A 13915-nucleotide genomic window follows, 5' to 3' on the forward strand; every position below is an offset into this window, starting at 1 on the left:
GGAGCCAGTCAAACATCCTGTGGTACACTGCAGAGGGAAGAATGAATGTGGGAAGTTCAAACTGTGGCCTTGTATTTCATATGGAGCAGGACTGTAGACATAGCAGAAAGATGAGTAGGTTTGACATCTAAAGTAGGTTTGACATCAATATTCCCTAAGGGAAAAGAATACTATAGAAATGTGAATAAGCAAGTGAGAAGCTGGGGACAATATTTATGGAGATGAAGGGTTTGTATTCTTACCACAGGTCTTAAAAATAATGAAACATAAATTCCACAAAGAGATGTAAAAGGCCAAGAAAGTAGAATTCATGCTCATAATGCAAGTAAAAATGATTTTTCTTGGCTGCTGCAGCCACTTTATTCCCAGAGCCAACTTGCATGAGTAACAATACCACCATTACTTCAAACTGTTGTAGGAATCGTAGTCCTTTTTACATGTACCAAAACTCATACTCAACAATGAGCTCTGGGTTGCAGAGGAAGATTTACTGTTTGCACCTGTCTGTAAGGCTTTGTTACAAATTAATCACACACAGAAGTGCTACTTAAAAAATCTTTTTTTTTTTTTGGGTCTGGTCATGGGGCCTAAACTCTGGGCCTGGGTGCTGTCCCTCAGCTCTTCAGCTCAAGGCTAGTGCTCTACCACTTGAGCCACAGTGCCACTTCCGGCTTTTTTATTTTTGCTTATGTGGTGCTGAGGAATCAAACCCAGGGCCTCAGGCATGCAAGGCAAGCACTCTACCACTGAGCCACCTTCCCAGCCTGACTACTTAAAAATCTTTTGATTTTTCACTAGCAATGAGCCTTCTTGATTGATTAGATGGGGTTAATATGTTAGGTTGGGCTTTATTTTAAAACAATTTTTTTGTTGTTGTGAGTCCTGCTATACCTGAGCTTACCCCCTTGCCCCTCCCCCCACCAAGCCTAACACTCACCTCTTGAGAGCTCAAGAATCTCATGAACTTTCCTGCCCAGGGAGGCTTTGAAATGTGATCCTCAGATCTCAGTCTCCTGAGTTGGTAGGATTTATGTGTGAGCCACCAGAGCTCTGCTCAAAGCATTTTTTTTTGGTTGGTCATGGGGCTTGAACTCTGGGCTTGGGGCTGTCCCTCAGCTCTTCAGCTCAAGGCAAGCGCTCTACCACTTGAGCTACAGCACCACTTCCGGTTTTCTAGTGGTTTATTGGAGATAGGCGTCTCATGGTCTCTCCTGCCCGGGCTGGCTTTGAACCACGATCCTCAGATCTCAGCCTCCTGAGTAGCTAGGATTACAGGTGTGAGCCACCAGCGCCCGGCCTGCGCAAGGCATTTTTAAAAAAAGTTTTTATTTTTATTTTTTGTGATACTGGGACTTGAACTTAGGGCCCTCATAAAGGGTTATACTTTTGGCCCTTTTTGTGTCTGAGTTTTTGAATAGGGTGTCATGTTTATATCTGGCCGTTCCTTCACAGTTATCTTCCTATTTATGCTTTCTACATAGCTGGGATGACAAGCACTCACCACTATGTTTAGCATTTATTGGTTGAGATGCAGGTCTGATGAACTTCAACTGCATTTCTCCCATCAGCCACATCCTGAGTAGGATTAGAGATGTGAGCCACAGATCTAGCTCTAAAGTGTTATTTCTGGTAACTTTTATTTTGAGATAATTTCATAATTACTGAAAACTTTCTGGGATTAACAGTAACTTTGTATTTTGGCAGATAACAACTCCTACAAACCATTTATTTAACCAGACACACCAATTATTTTCTTTTTTGCCTCACTTGCCTTATCATTCTTCTCATCTATTTGTCTATTTTCCCCAGTATTTGAAATAAGATGCAAACATCACTTCTTCAGTAACTAAATACTTCCATAATGCTACTGTATAGTTACTAGGAAAATTTGACAATGATACTATACTATTGAATTCAAAGACTAAGGTCCATATTGTTTAATTAAAAGGTCAAAGAAGTCAAAGGTTATTCCAAATATTTTATTAGAGAAAAGTTTTCCTGTCTTAGAATTTATTCAGAATCATATATTATGCTTAGTTGTAATGTTCTTTAACATCAGTGCTTCAGCCTTTTAAAAGTGCTTGAGTCTTTTATATTTTTTTCTTGACCTTAATAGAATGTCTGTCACAAAGAATGAGGATGATTTTTGTTAGATTTTGGCTAATTTGGGCAGGAATTTATCAGAAGTGATGTTAGGTCCGTTTCACTGAATCATATCAAGAAACAAATGATATCTATTTCAAAATTGCGGATTTTAATTTTAATCATTTGTTAATGGTGATATATGTTAAGCCCTTCCTTTTCAAAATAATTATTTCCCCTTTGATGTTAATTTATAGGGAGATATTCTGAGATTATGTGAATATCTTTTGTTTTAAATCATACACTTACTAGTTTTAGCACAAACTGATAATTTTTATTAGTATTTCTCTATGTATTAGTGGACATTTTATATTAAGGGACACTGCAGTAGTGAATTCTATATATTTATGAATATGCAGCTAAATGTTTCAGACTTATTTTGTGTATACCCTACTTTTACCTTGGAGACAGCCTTTTCCAAAGGCTTCGTTTCTTTTTTATTGGGTAATGGTCATTAGAATTCATGGACATTATTGCTTCTCTTAGTGATCTTCCAATCTGTCTAATCAGTCTCTATATTGTAGACGAAGGAGAGATCTACTTTATCCCTGTTTAGTTCTTAGATGGGCTTCTTGTCTATATTAACTAAGTGAATATAGGAGCATACTAACAAAAGCACATGTTTTATCCATTTTTACATGTACATGTGGAATGAAGGCCAAAGAAATGACCACTGGTTGATACCTGCTTTTTCGACAAGGAACAATAAATCTATAAAGGAATAACAAGACAAATGGCTATATAGACTAGGATTATAACATTTAGGGATGTTACTAAGAGATATATGGAGCACAAGGAGAGAATCTAATGGAAGATAAGTGTTACTTTCAAGTGCTTATTTAGGTTTATGGCAGCCAAAATTAGCAGTAACTGGTGATTGTGGCTATTTTTTGGCCTTGATGTAGGAATGATATACCTCCAGAAATAATTTTTATGGATTATTGCATGTAGGGAAATTCATGCTCAATGACCCTTTCTAAATTTACAGAACTGCAAATGATTTTAACTTAAAATAATCACCATATCCATTTGTTACATTTTGAGATGTCAGATTCATAAGGATCTTTCTTCCTCTCTACTTCCTTCCCTCCTTCCTTATCTGTGTCTGTCATATCTGTTACATATTAGATGTAAAAAACTGAATTTATCTTTTACTGAGTCTCTTCAAATCTTTTACTCATTGAAATAATTGTATTATTTGTTTATTATCAAAGCTTTATCTGCAACAAGGTAATGGCTATAGTCACCTATAGTTTTGACATTGCAATTAATGTTTTTCTCTCGCTTTCTTCTATCTCTCTTTCCTTCTCTCCCTCCGTTCTTCTTTTCTCTCTTTTACTTTTATTTTATCCTTATGTGGATATCTAGTTGTGTGAATGTTATTTGGTTAGAATATTTTTCTTTCCCATTGAATGGCTTTGGTGACTTTATGAAAAGTCAAGTGAACGTATAAGTGTTTTCCCATTTCTTGAATTTATTATGTTCTAGTTTATGTGCTAGTTTATCCTCATACTTGCAACATACTGTCTTAATTACTGTAGATTTGTATTATGTCTTGAATTTATGTACTTTGTCCTATCTTAAAATTGTTCTATTTTTATATGAATAGCTATAGGAGTTTTAGAATCACCTTGCCAAAAATCTCAGTATAAACTTGGATGAATTTAAAGATCAGTGGAGGAGAACTGGTGTTTTAACAACATTGAGTCTTCTGATCCATGGACATGATATAGATCTTCGCTTATTTAGGTTTTTATGATCTCTGCAATATTTGTAGTTTTTACAATAGAAGTTTTGAGCATTTTAAAATTAAGTGCATCTTAAGTATTTTTTCTTTTATGATGGTATTTTCAAATAGAATTAAAAGTTCTAAAAAAATTTTTCAGGCTTTGCTACTAACATACATAAAACTACTAATTTATATATATTGACCTGAATATTAAGCTACTGCTAAATTCAGTTGTTGCTATTAGTTGTTTAGTAGATTTCCCATGATTTTCTGTGTGAAAAAAAATCACATAGTCTACAAATATAAAATGCTCATCTAGGGAATGCCCTTGATATCTTTCGACTTTTGTTGAGAGACAGCCTTGTCTTCTTACAAACAATCTTTTTTCATTATCAAGTATATGATCATTAAAATGAGGCTCCTATGTTCAATGTTCTGTCACCCACTCTACTTTTTTGGAATGAGAGTTTTAAATTATGAATAAAAGATTGCATCTGTCAAAGTTTTTTATTCCCTACATCTAGTTAGGTAAATATACCCTTCATCTTTTGGTATGAGTTATGTGATTCCTTTTTGAAAGTTAAGAGTTGGTCTTATGTGTGGGTAAAACCTTCTTAGTCATAATGTCTTCTAAAATCTTAGACGGTTATTGTAATTTCTTTCTTAAGTATATGACAATTCATCAGTGAAACCATCTAGGCCTGGAGGATGATGATCAATAGGTATGAAACTATTGAGTTTTTCACTTCATTTTGTTTATTTTTTTAGCTTTTCCTTTCAAGAAAATATTTATTTTATCGAAGTTATAAAAATAATTTCAAATAATTATTCAATTATTCATAACATTCCTTTATTTCATTGTCCTTGGTAACTGTAATTAACTCTACTCACATTATAAAATTAATGATTTCTGCCTGCCTGCCTTCTTCTCTTTCTTTTTTCTTTCTCTCTCTCTCTCTCACTCATTCTTTTTTCCTTTCTTTACTTAATTTGTGCTGGTCTGAGGCTTAAACTCAGGGTTTGGGCACTATCCTTGAGCTTTTGTGCTCAAGGCTAGCTACCACTTGAACCACAGCTCAACTTTTGGCTCTTTTGGTGCTTAATTTTCTCTGATACTTTTCTCACAGACTTTCCTGCACAGGCTGGCTTTGAACCACAGTCCTCAGATCTCAGCCTCCTGAGTAGCTAGGATTATAGAAATGAGCCACTGTATCTGTATGTTCTTTTCATTTTAAAAACAGTTTTGTATGCTTGGTCTACTGGCTCATACCTATAATCCTATCTCCTCATTAGGCTGAGATCTAGAGGATTATGGTTTGAAACCAGCCAGGGCAGAAGAATCTACACCAGCAAAAAGTCTGGGCTAGAAATGTGAGCTTGAGTAGAATGCCAGTTGTGAGCAAGCAAGCCACACAAGAGCATGAGGTCTTAAATTCAAAATCTTGTGCTTGCATACAAACACCCACACCCATGTGCACGTGCGCAGGCACACACACACACACACAAACACACACACACACACACACACACATACATATACACACACAGTGTTTTGCTAAGGCTTATTTTATAAGTTTTTAGTGATTAGGTATGGGATTTAATTTTGTTTCCTCTTTTAGTTTCTATTTTATTGATTTGCACTGTATGTTATTTTTCTTACATTTTCCATTTATTTCTTTTACATGCTCCCCTCTTTACTTTGGTTTTGTTTAGCTTTCTTTTTTCTAGTTTCTTCAGGTAGAAATTTGGGTTATTAGTTTTATTCATTTCTCCCCTCCCCCTCTCTTTCTTACCTATGAGTTTTACTATGTATTCCAGGCAGTTCTCCTGCTCTGCTTCTAGATTACTGGTATTAACAAGTATATACTAGTAAGCTTTCTAAGTACTGCTTTAGTGGCATCTCAGAAATTGTGTTTTTTTTTTAATATCATTCAGTTTAAAGTATTTTCTTACTTTCTGATTTCTTCTTAAACTGCTATTGGGAAGCATGTTCTTTAGTACTAGATGTGGTAGTGTATACTTGTAGTCCTAGCATTAGGGAGGCTGAGGTAGGAGGATTGTGAGTTTCAGGGTAGCCTGGGCTGCATAGCAAGTTTGAGGCCAGCTTGTGCTACAGAGTGAGACCCTGTGTCAAAGACAAAACAGAGTAAAAAAAAATATTGAATTTCCAAATACTTGGGTATACTTTTAAATGTTTTATTGTTTTTGCTAACTGAATTTTATGTAGTATTTGTAATTCAATGTATTTATATGATGTCCTGGCATAAGAATTGTCTTAGTGAACATTCCATGTGCCCTTGAAAAAAAGATCCATAAATGTCAAGTTGGTCAAATGAAGATTATTCATCTTGTCCATCTTTTATCTTGGTGACTTTTTGTTTACTCTAGTTATAAGTATTAAGAGGGATATTAAAATATCTAACTATGATTATAGATTTATCCTCTTTCTCCTACCTATATTTCATTAGTTGTAGAGCTCTTTTAAAATTTAGTGCGAGTACTGGGTTCTTGTACCTTTCTTGATGAGCTCATCCTTTCATCATTTTAACAGCTCCTTCCATGTTTCCATGTGGTGTTCCTTCCCTTTCAGATGTCAGAACTCTTTTCCTCCCATCTATCTCCCTTGCATCCCTTCCCCTCTCCTTTAAAGAAAGAAAACAAAACCCCTATGCTCACAGTTGCCAGGGACCTGTGCTTGCTATATGATCTTTCTAACATTTGAACCAGTCCTTTTGTTTTTTTGTTTTTTCCCTTTTAGTGTTTTCTTGTTGTTGTTGTTTTGAGATGGGGTCTTGTTTTCCCTCAGACCCAATACTCCTATCTATACTTGTATAGTTAGGACTACAGATGAGTCCCACCATTCCCAGCTAATTTTTTTTGAGATGAGTGTCACTGACTTCCTGCTTATACTGTCTTTAAGTGAGGATCTTTTTGATCTTTGCCTTTTAAGAAGCTGTGATTACACATATGAGCCCCTGTGTTCCTTCTCCATTCATTCCTTTTTTAATGCCACATAATATTCCATTGTATAGCTATACCACCTTTTATTTATCTGTTTATTAATTGATGGCCTATTGGGTTGATTCCATTTTGGATCTGTTAATATTTCACGAATATACAGATTTTAGTGAGGATACATGTTTTTCTTTGAGTATCTCTAAGAGTAGAATTGATGGCTCATATGGTTACTCTATATTTAACTTTTTAAGGAGCTGCTAAACTGTTTTCTAAAGTGGTTGGATCTTTTGTATATTACCGTCACCAACATGCAACCTTCCAGTTTCATTATATCCTTGCCAACACAAGATTACATGGTTTTTGATTATAGCCATCTGAGTATGGATGTAGAGTGGCATCTTATTGTATTTCTAATTTGCCTTTAGACATTTGCTAATTATTTTAGACCTTTTCTCATGTGCTAATTGTCACTTCTGTCTTTTATGGAGAATGTGTCTGTTCAGGTTCTCTGCCTATGTCCAAATTGGATGATTTATCTTTATCATTGATTTCTAAAAGTTCATTATGTACCTAAATAATCTCTTACTTCATTATTCACAGATACTTTCTTCTCTTCAGTGGGGTTTCTTTTCAGTTTTTAGGTGGGGCCTTTGAAGAACAAAGTCCAGTTAATATTTTTTCTTCATTGCTTGCATTTTAGGATTCTCAAAGATGAGTTTGCCTTAACCCAAGCTCACATTTGTTATGTTTTCTTCAAATAGTTTTATAGTCTTAACTTGATACGTGTAAGTCTCCAATCCACTTGCAGTTATTTTTTATTAGTAGGGGAAGGAGAGGTCTATCTCTAATCTTTTTAATTTTTTTTTTTTTCTGGAGGGGGTGATAGAATTCAGTGTCTCTATATTTTAGGCAAGTGCTCTACCAGTCACCTCCACTCTTTTCTATGTGACTATTGAATTATCCCAACATTATTTATTGAAAACATTATTTTTCTATTTTCTAAAGCTCAGTTGACATTATGGATCATTAAAGTAAGTAAATAAGTTTAATTTTTGGAGTTGCTCAATTTTATCAACTTGATCTGTATGACTGTTCATATGCCAGTGTTCCTTTTCTTGATTGCATACCTTTGTATCAGTTTAAAATCTCTTTCCAGAGTGTTCTGGTAATTCAGGATGCTTTTCATCCGTATTAAATCTTCAGAGTAGTGAAACAACCAGTTGGGATTTGGGATAGGTTTTGTGTTGAATTTCCAGCTCTGTAATATTTTAACAATATTAGGTTTTGCTACCCATATCTTTCTGTTTATTCCTTTCAACAATGTTTTGTAGTTTTCAGAGTACAAATTTAGTATTTCTTTTGTAAAGTTTAATCCTGAATGTTTGTCTTGGTGCTGTATGATATTCCTATGTAGTTACCTCTGTTCTATCCTATTTAAATTATAATGTTCCTTTGATGTATAGACATCCAAAAATTTCATTTCTTTCATTTGATACAGCAAGCTTATTTTGACAAATACTTTATACCAAGCACTGGGAATATTGAATTTATTTGTTATTGTTATTATTTTTTTTGTGGAACTGGGGTTTGAACTCAGAGCCAGATGTTTGTTAGACAGGTGCTCTACTATGTGAGCTATGACTCCAGTCCTTTTTTATTTACTTTTCTGATAGGATGTTATGTTTTTGACTAAGCTGACGTGGACTTAATCATCCTATTCAGGCTTCCTTCATATCTGAGATGACAGGTACACATCATGATGCCCAACTTATTTATTGACTTTTTGTTAACTTGTACTAACTTTTTGTACAAGCTGGCTTTTAACTACTAGCCTCCTGATCTCTACCTCCTCAGAATTTCGGATTACAGAAAGGAGGTTTTTATGCTTTGTCCTAGAATTGATTAAATCTCATATGTTTTCATAGAGGAGACTTATTTAAGATTTCACATACTGTTTTACAATTGTGCAGCAGAAACCCAGTAGAAGGAGGGATTAGAGACTGTCTTAGAGAAGGTAACACTTAAGATTGGCCCCAAAGGCTGGGAAAATATTAACAGTTTCTATTTAGTGGAAAGAAGGTAAGTGAAATCATATATAAATGTACTTGATAGTGTAAAAGAGGTAAGTGGACTTACGTGGATAAAATAAGAAAAATGCTAAAAGAGTTTAGTTCTGACAGAATTGAGGGCCTTGCTAGGCAAATGCTCCACTGCTTGAGCTATGCTATGTTTGAATTTAAAGGTAAGCTTTTAGTGGGCATTGGAGACCACTAGGGAGTGAGTGTCATAGTATTTTTTTTTCTTTAAAGCAGGGATGAATGATTTTAGGTGTTCCTTATTGGAGAACCAACTGACATTTGCCAAGGGTTGAGGGGTACAAGTACCGCAGTAACTTATTTGAAGACTTTTTCAGTATCCAAGGCTAGAAAAATCAAGATGATAGCTGTAAAAGTAATTGTAGGCTGTGTGGTCATGATTAAGTTGTTGGCCATGTCTTCAGAGACTTTTCTAGAAAAGATTGGGTTGTTGTCTCTAGGGTCAAACCCCTGGTTTTCTAATCACATGTCTGTTCTGGCATAGTAAGACAAAAGTCCATCATGTTGTTCTAAACTCATGTGGTTTTATGGGCTAGAAGATACGTAGGAAAACTCCAAGAATTTTAATTTTCCCACCCAGAAGTCAAAGCACAGTCAAATTCTTGGTTATATAGGACAGTTTAATCTCTTTTAAGGCCCTATTTTGCATTCACGTCTGTGAATGTCTTCCCTTTTTTTCCCTCCCTCTCTCTCTTCCTACCTTTTATCTCTGTCTATTCCAGGGCAGTTAACACAGGGCTTGTGACTCTACCTCTTGAGCTGTTTCCAGTCTGGTATTTTGCTGGTCAATTGAAGATGGACTTCTCTGCATATACTGTCTTAGAACTACAGTCCTCCAAGGTCTTAGCCTCCTGAGTAGCTAGGAATATACTCCTGAGTCTCTGGCACCTGGGTTAATTGCTGTTTCTTGATGATTGATTTTTAGACATTAGCTGTTAATCTAGAAGAGAAAAAAAGTCATCTCTTCTTTTTCTTCCCTGTTCTCCAACAAATATCTGCCTTTTGTGGCAGTACAAGTTTGGTTAAACCAATGATCAGATCCTACTTTATTATGACAATATAAATCTTGTTTCTTTTGATTTTTTTGAAGATTTCAAAAGCCCTTATTTTTGTACTGATTTTCTTTCATTGTACCTTTTACTTTTAGGGGTAACAGTTCTCTCGTTAAAAAAAATCGATAATTTTCCATTGTGTTTTATACTTTTCTGTTATCTGCTGTATTAGTTTGCTAGTGCTGTCATGACAAAATATTACAGATGAGGGATGAGGGCTTATACAAATTTGTTTGCTTATAGTTCTGGAGGTTTATGTCTGATATCAAGGTGTGATAGGGTTTCTTTGCCTTGCAGATGGCCATTTTCTTCCTGTGTCTTCACATGGTATCCATTTGTGTGTCAACTCTTCTCCTTTTACAAGAACACCAGTCACTTTGGTGTCACAAGAACACCCACACTAGTGACCTAATTTTATCTTTATTACCTGTTTAAAAGTTCTGTTTCCAAATATAGCCATATACTGAAGTAGCAGACTTTAAGACTTTAGCATACAGACTTTGGTGAGGGGCAGGGGAAGAGCACAGTTCAGCCCATGTAATACCTCTGGCACTGGATTGTACTTGTTGTCTTCCATCTTTGTCTTCCATCTTTTTCATGATTATCCTGGAGTCTTTCCTGATGTGATTTAAATCAGTTGGTGTTGAGCAGTTTGTTTGCAAGTAGCTTTTCCATCAGGTGATAAAGGCATGTGGGCCATGGGAAAACTCTGACCACTCATGAGGGACTTGTTTTTTTTTTTCTTATTTTGATTTATTTTTCAACAGTACTAACTACTGTCCTTAGTAAAATGTTTTCAGTATATGTTGGCTGATGGGCTGACAGCAAAAAACAAAAATCCTGAGATTTTTCTATGCTGGTACTGTCTATCTGGCATTCGTATATTTTCATTTAGTGCTCTTCACAGTTGGCACTAATCCTTTTTATTTTCTTCTAACAGATTGCTTCTATAATTAGATCACTGATTTCCTGCATAAAGCACAATGTCTCGATCCCGACAGCCCCCACTTGTGACAGGCATCTCTCCAAATGAAGGGATCCCATGGACGAAGGTGACAATAAGAGGGGAGAATCTGGGTGTTGGTCCCACTGACCTTATAGGTAAGATGAACACTCTGCCTCTGGGACAGAGTTTTATGTTGGTATGTTGAGGTGCAAGATACATGATTTTGAAGTAGTCAAAGTGACAAGAAAGCTTTATTGTATATGTTGTCTGATACTTCTCTGAAAATTATTATTTTATCAAATTTTTCAATACGGTTATTCAAACCCATTTTTCAGAAAGATTGCCACCATCCAAGTTTGCATCCATTTCCTCTATTTTGATCTTAGATTGCTAAAGATTGGCCTTTGATTTTGAAATTACAAATAGGTGCCAGGCATAGTTGGGTAAGAGCAAGTTCTAAGTATAAATTTATAGTCCTTACAGTTATTTGTGTGTGAAATATAAATGAGGATATAGAGATAACATTCAGAATTAGCAAGTTAGTGACACTCTTACCTCACTCTTATCTCAATGAAAATTTGAGTATGATAATGTGTGCCTGTCATTCCAGCTATGTAGGAAGCATGATTTTGGCCCATGCTGGTCTGTGTATAAACATGTTCTATTAAAACATCAACAACAGCTACAAAAACTAAAGCAAAAAGTGCTAAGGGCATGGTTCAAGTGGTTGTACATAGTTGTTATACATAGTGATTGCAAGGCTCTGAATATTAAGCCCTAATACTGCCAGTTTCATTTTTAATAACAAATTGATGATTATAAGAAATGATATCAAATAAGAAATATTAAAATAATTTTGAATTATGAATGCATTAAAAATATAAAACTTAATCCTAAAGGAACTTTTAATATTGTTAATTAGGAAAACAAATTTCTTCTAGGATCAGGAATTTATTATTTCAAACCATGTAAATACATACTGAGGTACTAAGGTTTGCATTCTTGGTCAACTTCCTTGCTTTGGGCTGGGATTTTACCACTTGAGCCACACCTCTAGCTAAGCATTTTTCAGGTTAATTGGAGATGGAATCTCACAGACCTTTCTACTCGAGTTGGCTTTGAATTGAGATTCAGAGTAACTCAGATTTAAACTGAGTAGCTAGTATTATAGATGTGAGTCAAGTGCCTATTTAAATATGTCTTAAAAATCCCTTAATGGTTATTATAATCTTGTTACTAAATAGTGCTTTTTGTGCTAACAAAAGATGACTTGAATCTTTCCCTCCATTGTCAAACTAAATTTGTCATCAATTGAGCTGTTTCTGTTAGCTGAACAAGAAAAAAAAAAGAAATTTAATTTGCCTAATTTGCTGAGTAATGTGGAAAGTTAAATAATGAGAAAAGAAAGTATAAAGTGGTAGACCACATACATTCTAATTTATTTTTCCATAAATATTTATTATATTGACCTCTGTTTTGTGAAAGTAGAAAATTTGCAAAAGAATTAAATTAGAGGACGGGATGGTATCAGTGTGTTGTCATTTGTGTTCCAACTGGGGTGATCCCTTACTGTCTCTCATTTCCTTATTGCTAAATTTTAACTCACATGCTAAGGGAGAAAGACTTAAGGAACCTGAGCTGGTCTTTTGGGAGTGCTGGTTTACTGGAAAGGCTCATCAGTGGAAAAGTAGTATAGCAACACTTGGGTAGGAAAACATCACAATTTTAGCTACCCTTAAAGGAAATGGATGATAATCCAGTAATGTTGAGAACGTTGTGTTAAATTTACCACACTCTACACAAAACTTACAATAAATAAAATAGTTACTTAGTTCATTTTATAACACTGTTTATAAATAATTACTTGAACACTAGAAAAAGCTACTGACTCTTTTTAGGAAGATGATGAATATGTTTTAGGGAATGATCTATAAATCTATGAATACATTTACAAATCCTGTATCAGTAACTTAAATTAAGTTCTGACAGTAGCAGTATGTTTTTCTACCAACAGTTCTTCTAGCCTAATTAATCTGGAATGCCTAGGCGTTTTCTATTGTATTCTAATTTTACTATATCTAAAAACATCACAGAAAAAAAGATTGGAAAACAGCAAAGCTAAAGGTACATTTACTAGTATCATTGGGTATATTCTCTAATAAAAATAGCTATCAAGCAAATGTTTAAGAGTTTTCTTCCATGTAGTAGCCATGTTTAAGGGCTTGTTGTTATGTTGAACCTTGTTGAATGCATACTTTTGCTTTCAGGTTTGACTATTTGTGGACATAATTGCCTCCTAACAGCAGAGTGGATGTCTGCAAGTAAAATAGTATGTCGAGTGGGACAAGCCAAAAATGACAAAGGAGATATTATTGTCACAACTAAATCTGGTGGCAAAGGAACTTCAACTGTTTCTTTCAAGTTACTCAAGCCCGAAAAGATAGGTAAAACTCTTTATGACTGACTTTATTGGTTTATTTTTTATATTTTAAACATGCTAGATTTCTATAAAACTCAATGACTCTCATGGTTCATTAACTTAGGTTTAGAAAATACTGGGATGTTGGTTAGAATTTGCTTTATTTTTTATTTTTATTTTTATTTTTATTTTTTATTTTTATTTTTATTTTTTTTGGGTCCGGTCGTGGGGCCTGAACTCTGGGCTTGGGCACTGTCCCTCAGCTCTTCGGCTCAAGGCTAGTGCTCTACCACCTGAGCCACAGCGCCACTTCCGGCTTTTTTCTTTTTGCTTATGTGGTGCTGAGGAATCGAGCCCAGGGCCTCAGGCATGCAAGGCAAGCGCTCTACCACTGAGCCACCTTCCCAGCCCCAGAATTTGCTTTATTTTTGATAAGGCAGTTTGCTGAACCAATAGTCAATCAGGCCTAAGGAGGATGATCATAAAGAACTATCCTTGTAGGCAGGCTATTAAATAGATCTGTTTTTTGTTATGTGTTGGTACTGAGTCTTGGACTCACGATCCTATATGCTG

The 13915-nt window shown here is 35.1% G+C and overlaps 1 protein-coding gene and 1 non-coding gene across 9 annotated transcripts in view; one reads left to right on the plus strand and one right to left on the minus strand.

Moving 5' to 3' along the window:
- Positions 1-13915, plus strand: part of Exoc2 (exocyst complex component 2) — a 189500-nt gene that overhangs the window by 22924 nt on the left and 152661 nt on the right. For 7 of the 8 annotated variants that reach the window (XM_070024715.1, XM_070024722.1, XM_070024716.1 and 4 more), the window contains 2 exons: positions 10918-11078; positions 13191-13367. In XM_070024715.1, coding sequence (XP_069880816.1) covers positions 10961-11078; positions 13191-13367 — 295 coding nt within the window. In that variant the 5' untranslated portion in view covers positions 10918-10960. Of the gene's footprint in view, positions 1-8558; positions 8577-10917; positions 11079-13190; positions 13368-13915 lie in introns of those variants that run through there. The other variant, XM_070024721.1, reaches the window with a different exon arrangement.
- LOC138828544 (small nucleolar RNA SNORA40) lies at positions 423-545 on the minus strand. The gene has a single exon (XR_011372292.1). It is a non-coding gene; the product is annotated as a small nucleolar RNA SNORA40 (small nucleolar RNA).

This window comes from Dipodomys merriami, unplaced genomic scaffold (assembly GCF_024711535.1).
Source record: "Dipodomys merriami isolate MVZ:Mamm:240054 unplaced genomic scaffold, mDipMer1.0.p SCAF_16, whole genome shotgun sequence".
Lineage (NCBI taxonomy): Eukaryota > Metazoa > Chordata > Mammalia > Rodentia > Heteromyidae > Dipodomys > Dipodomys merriami.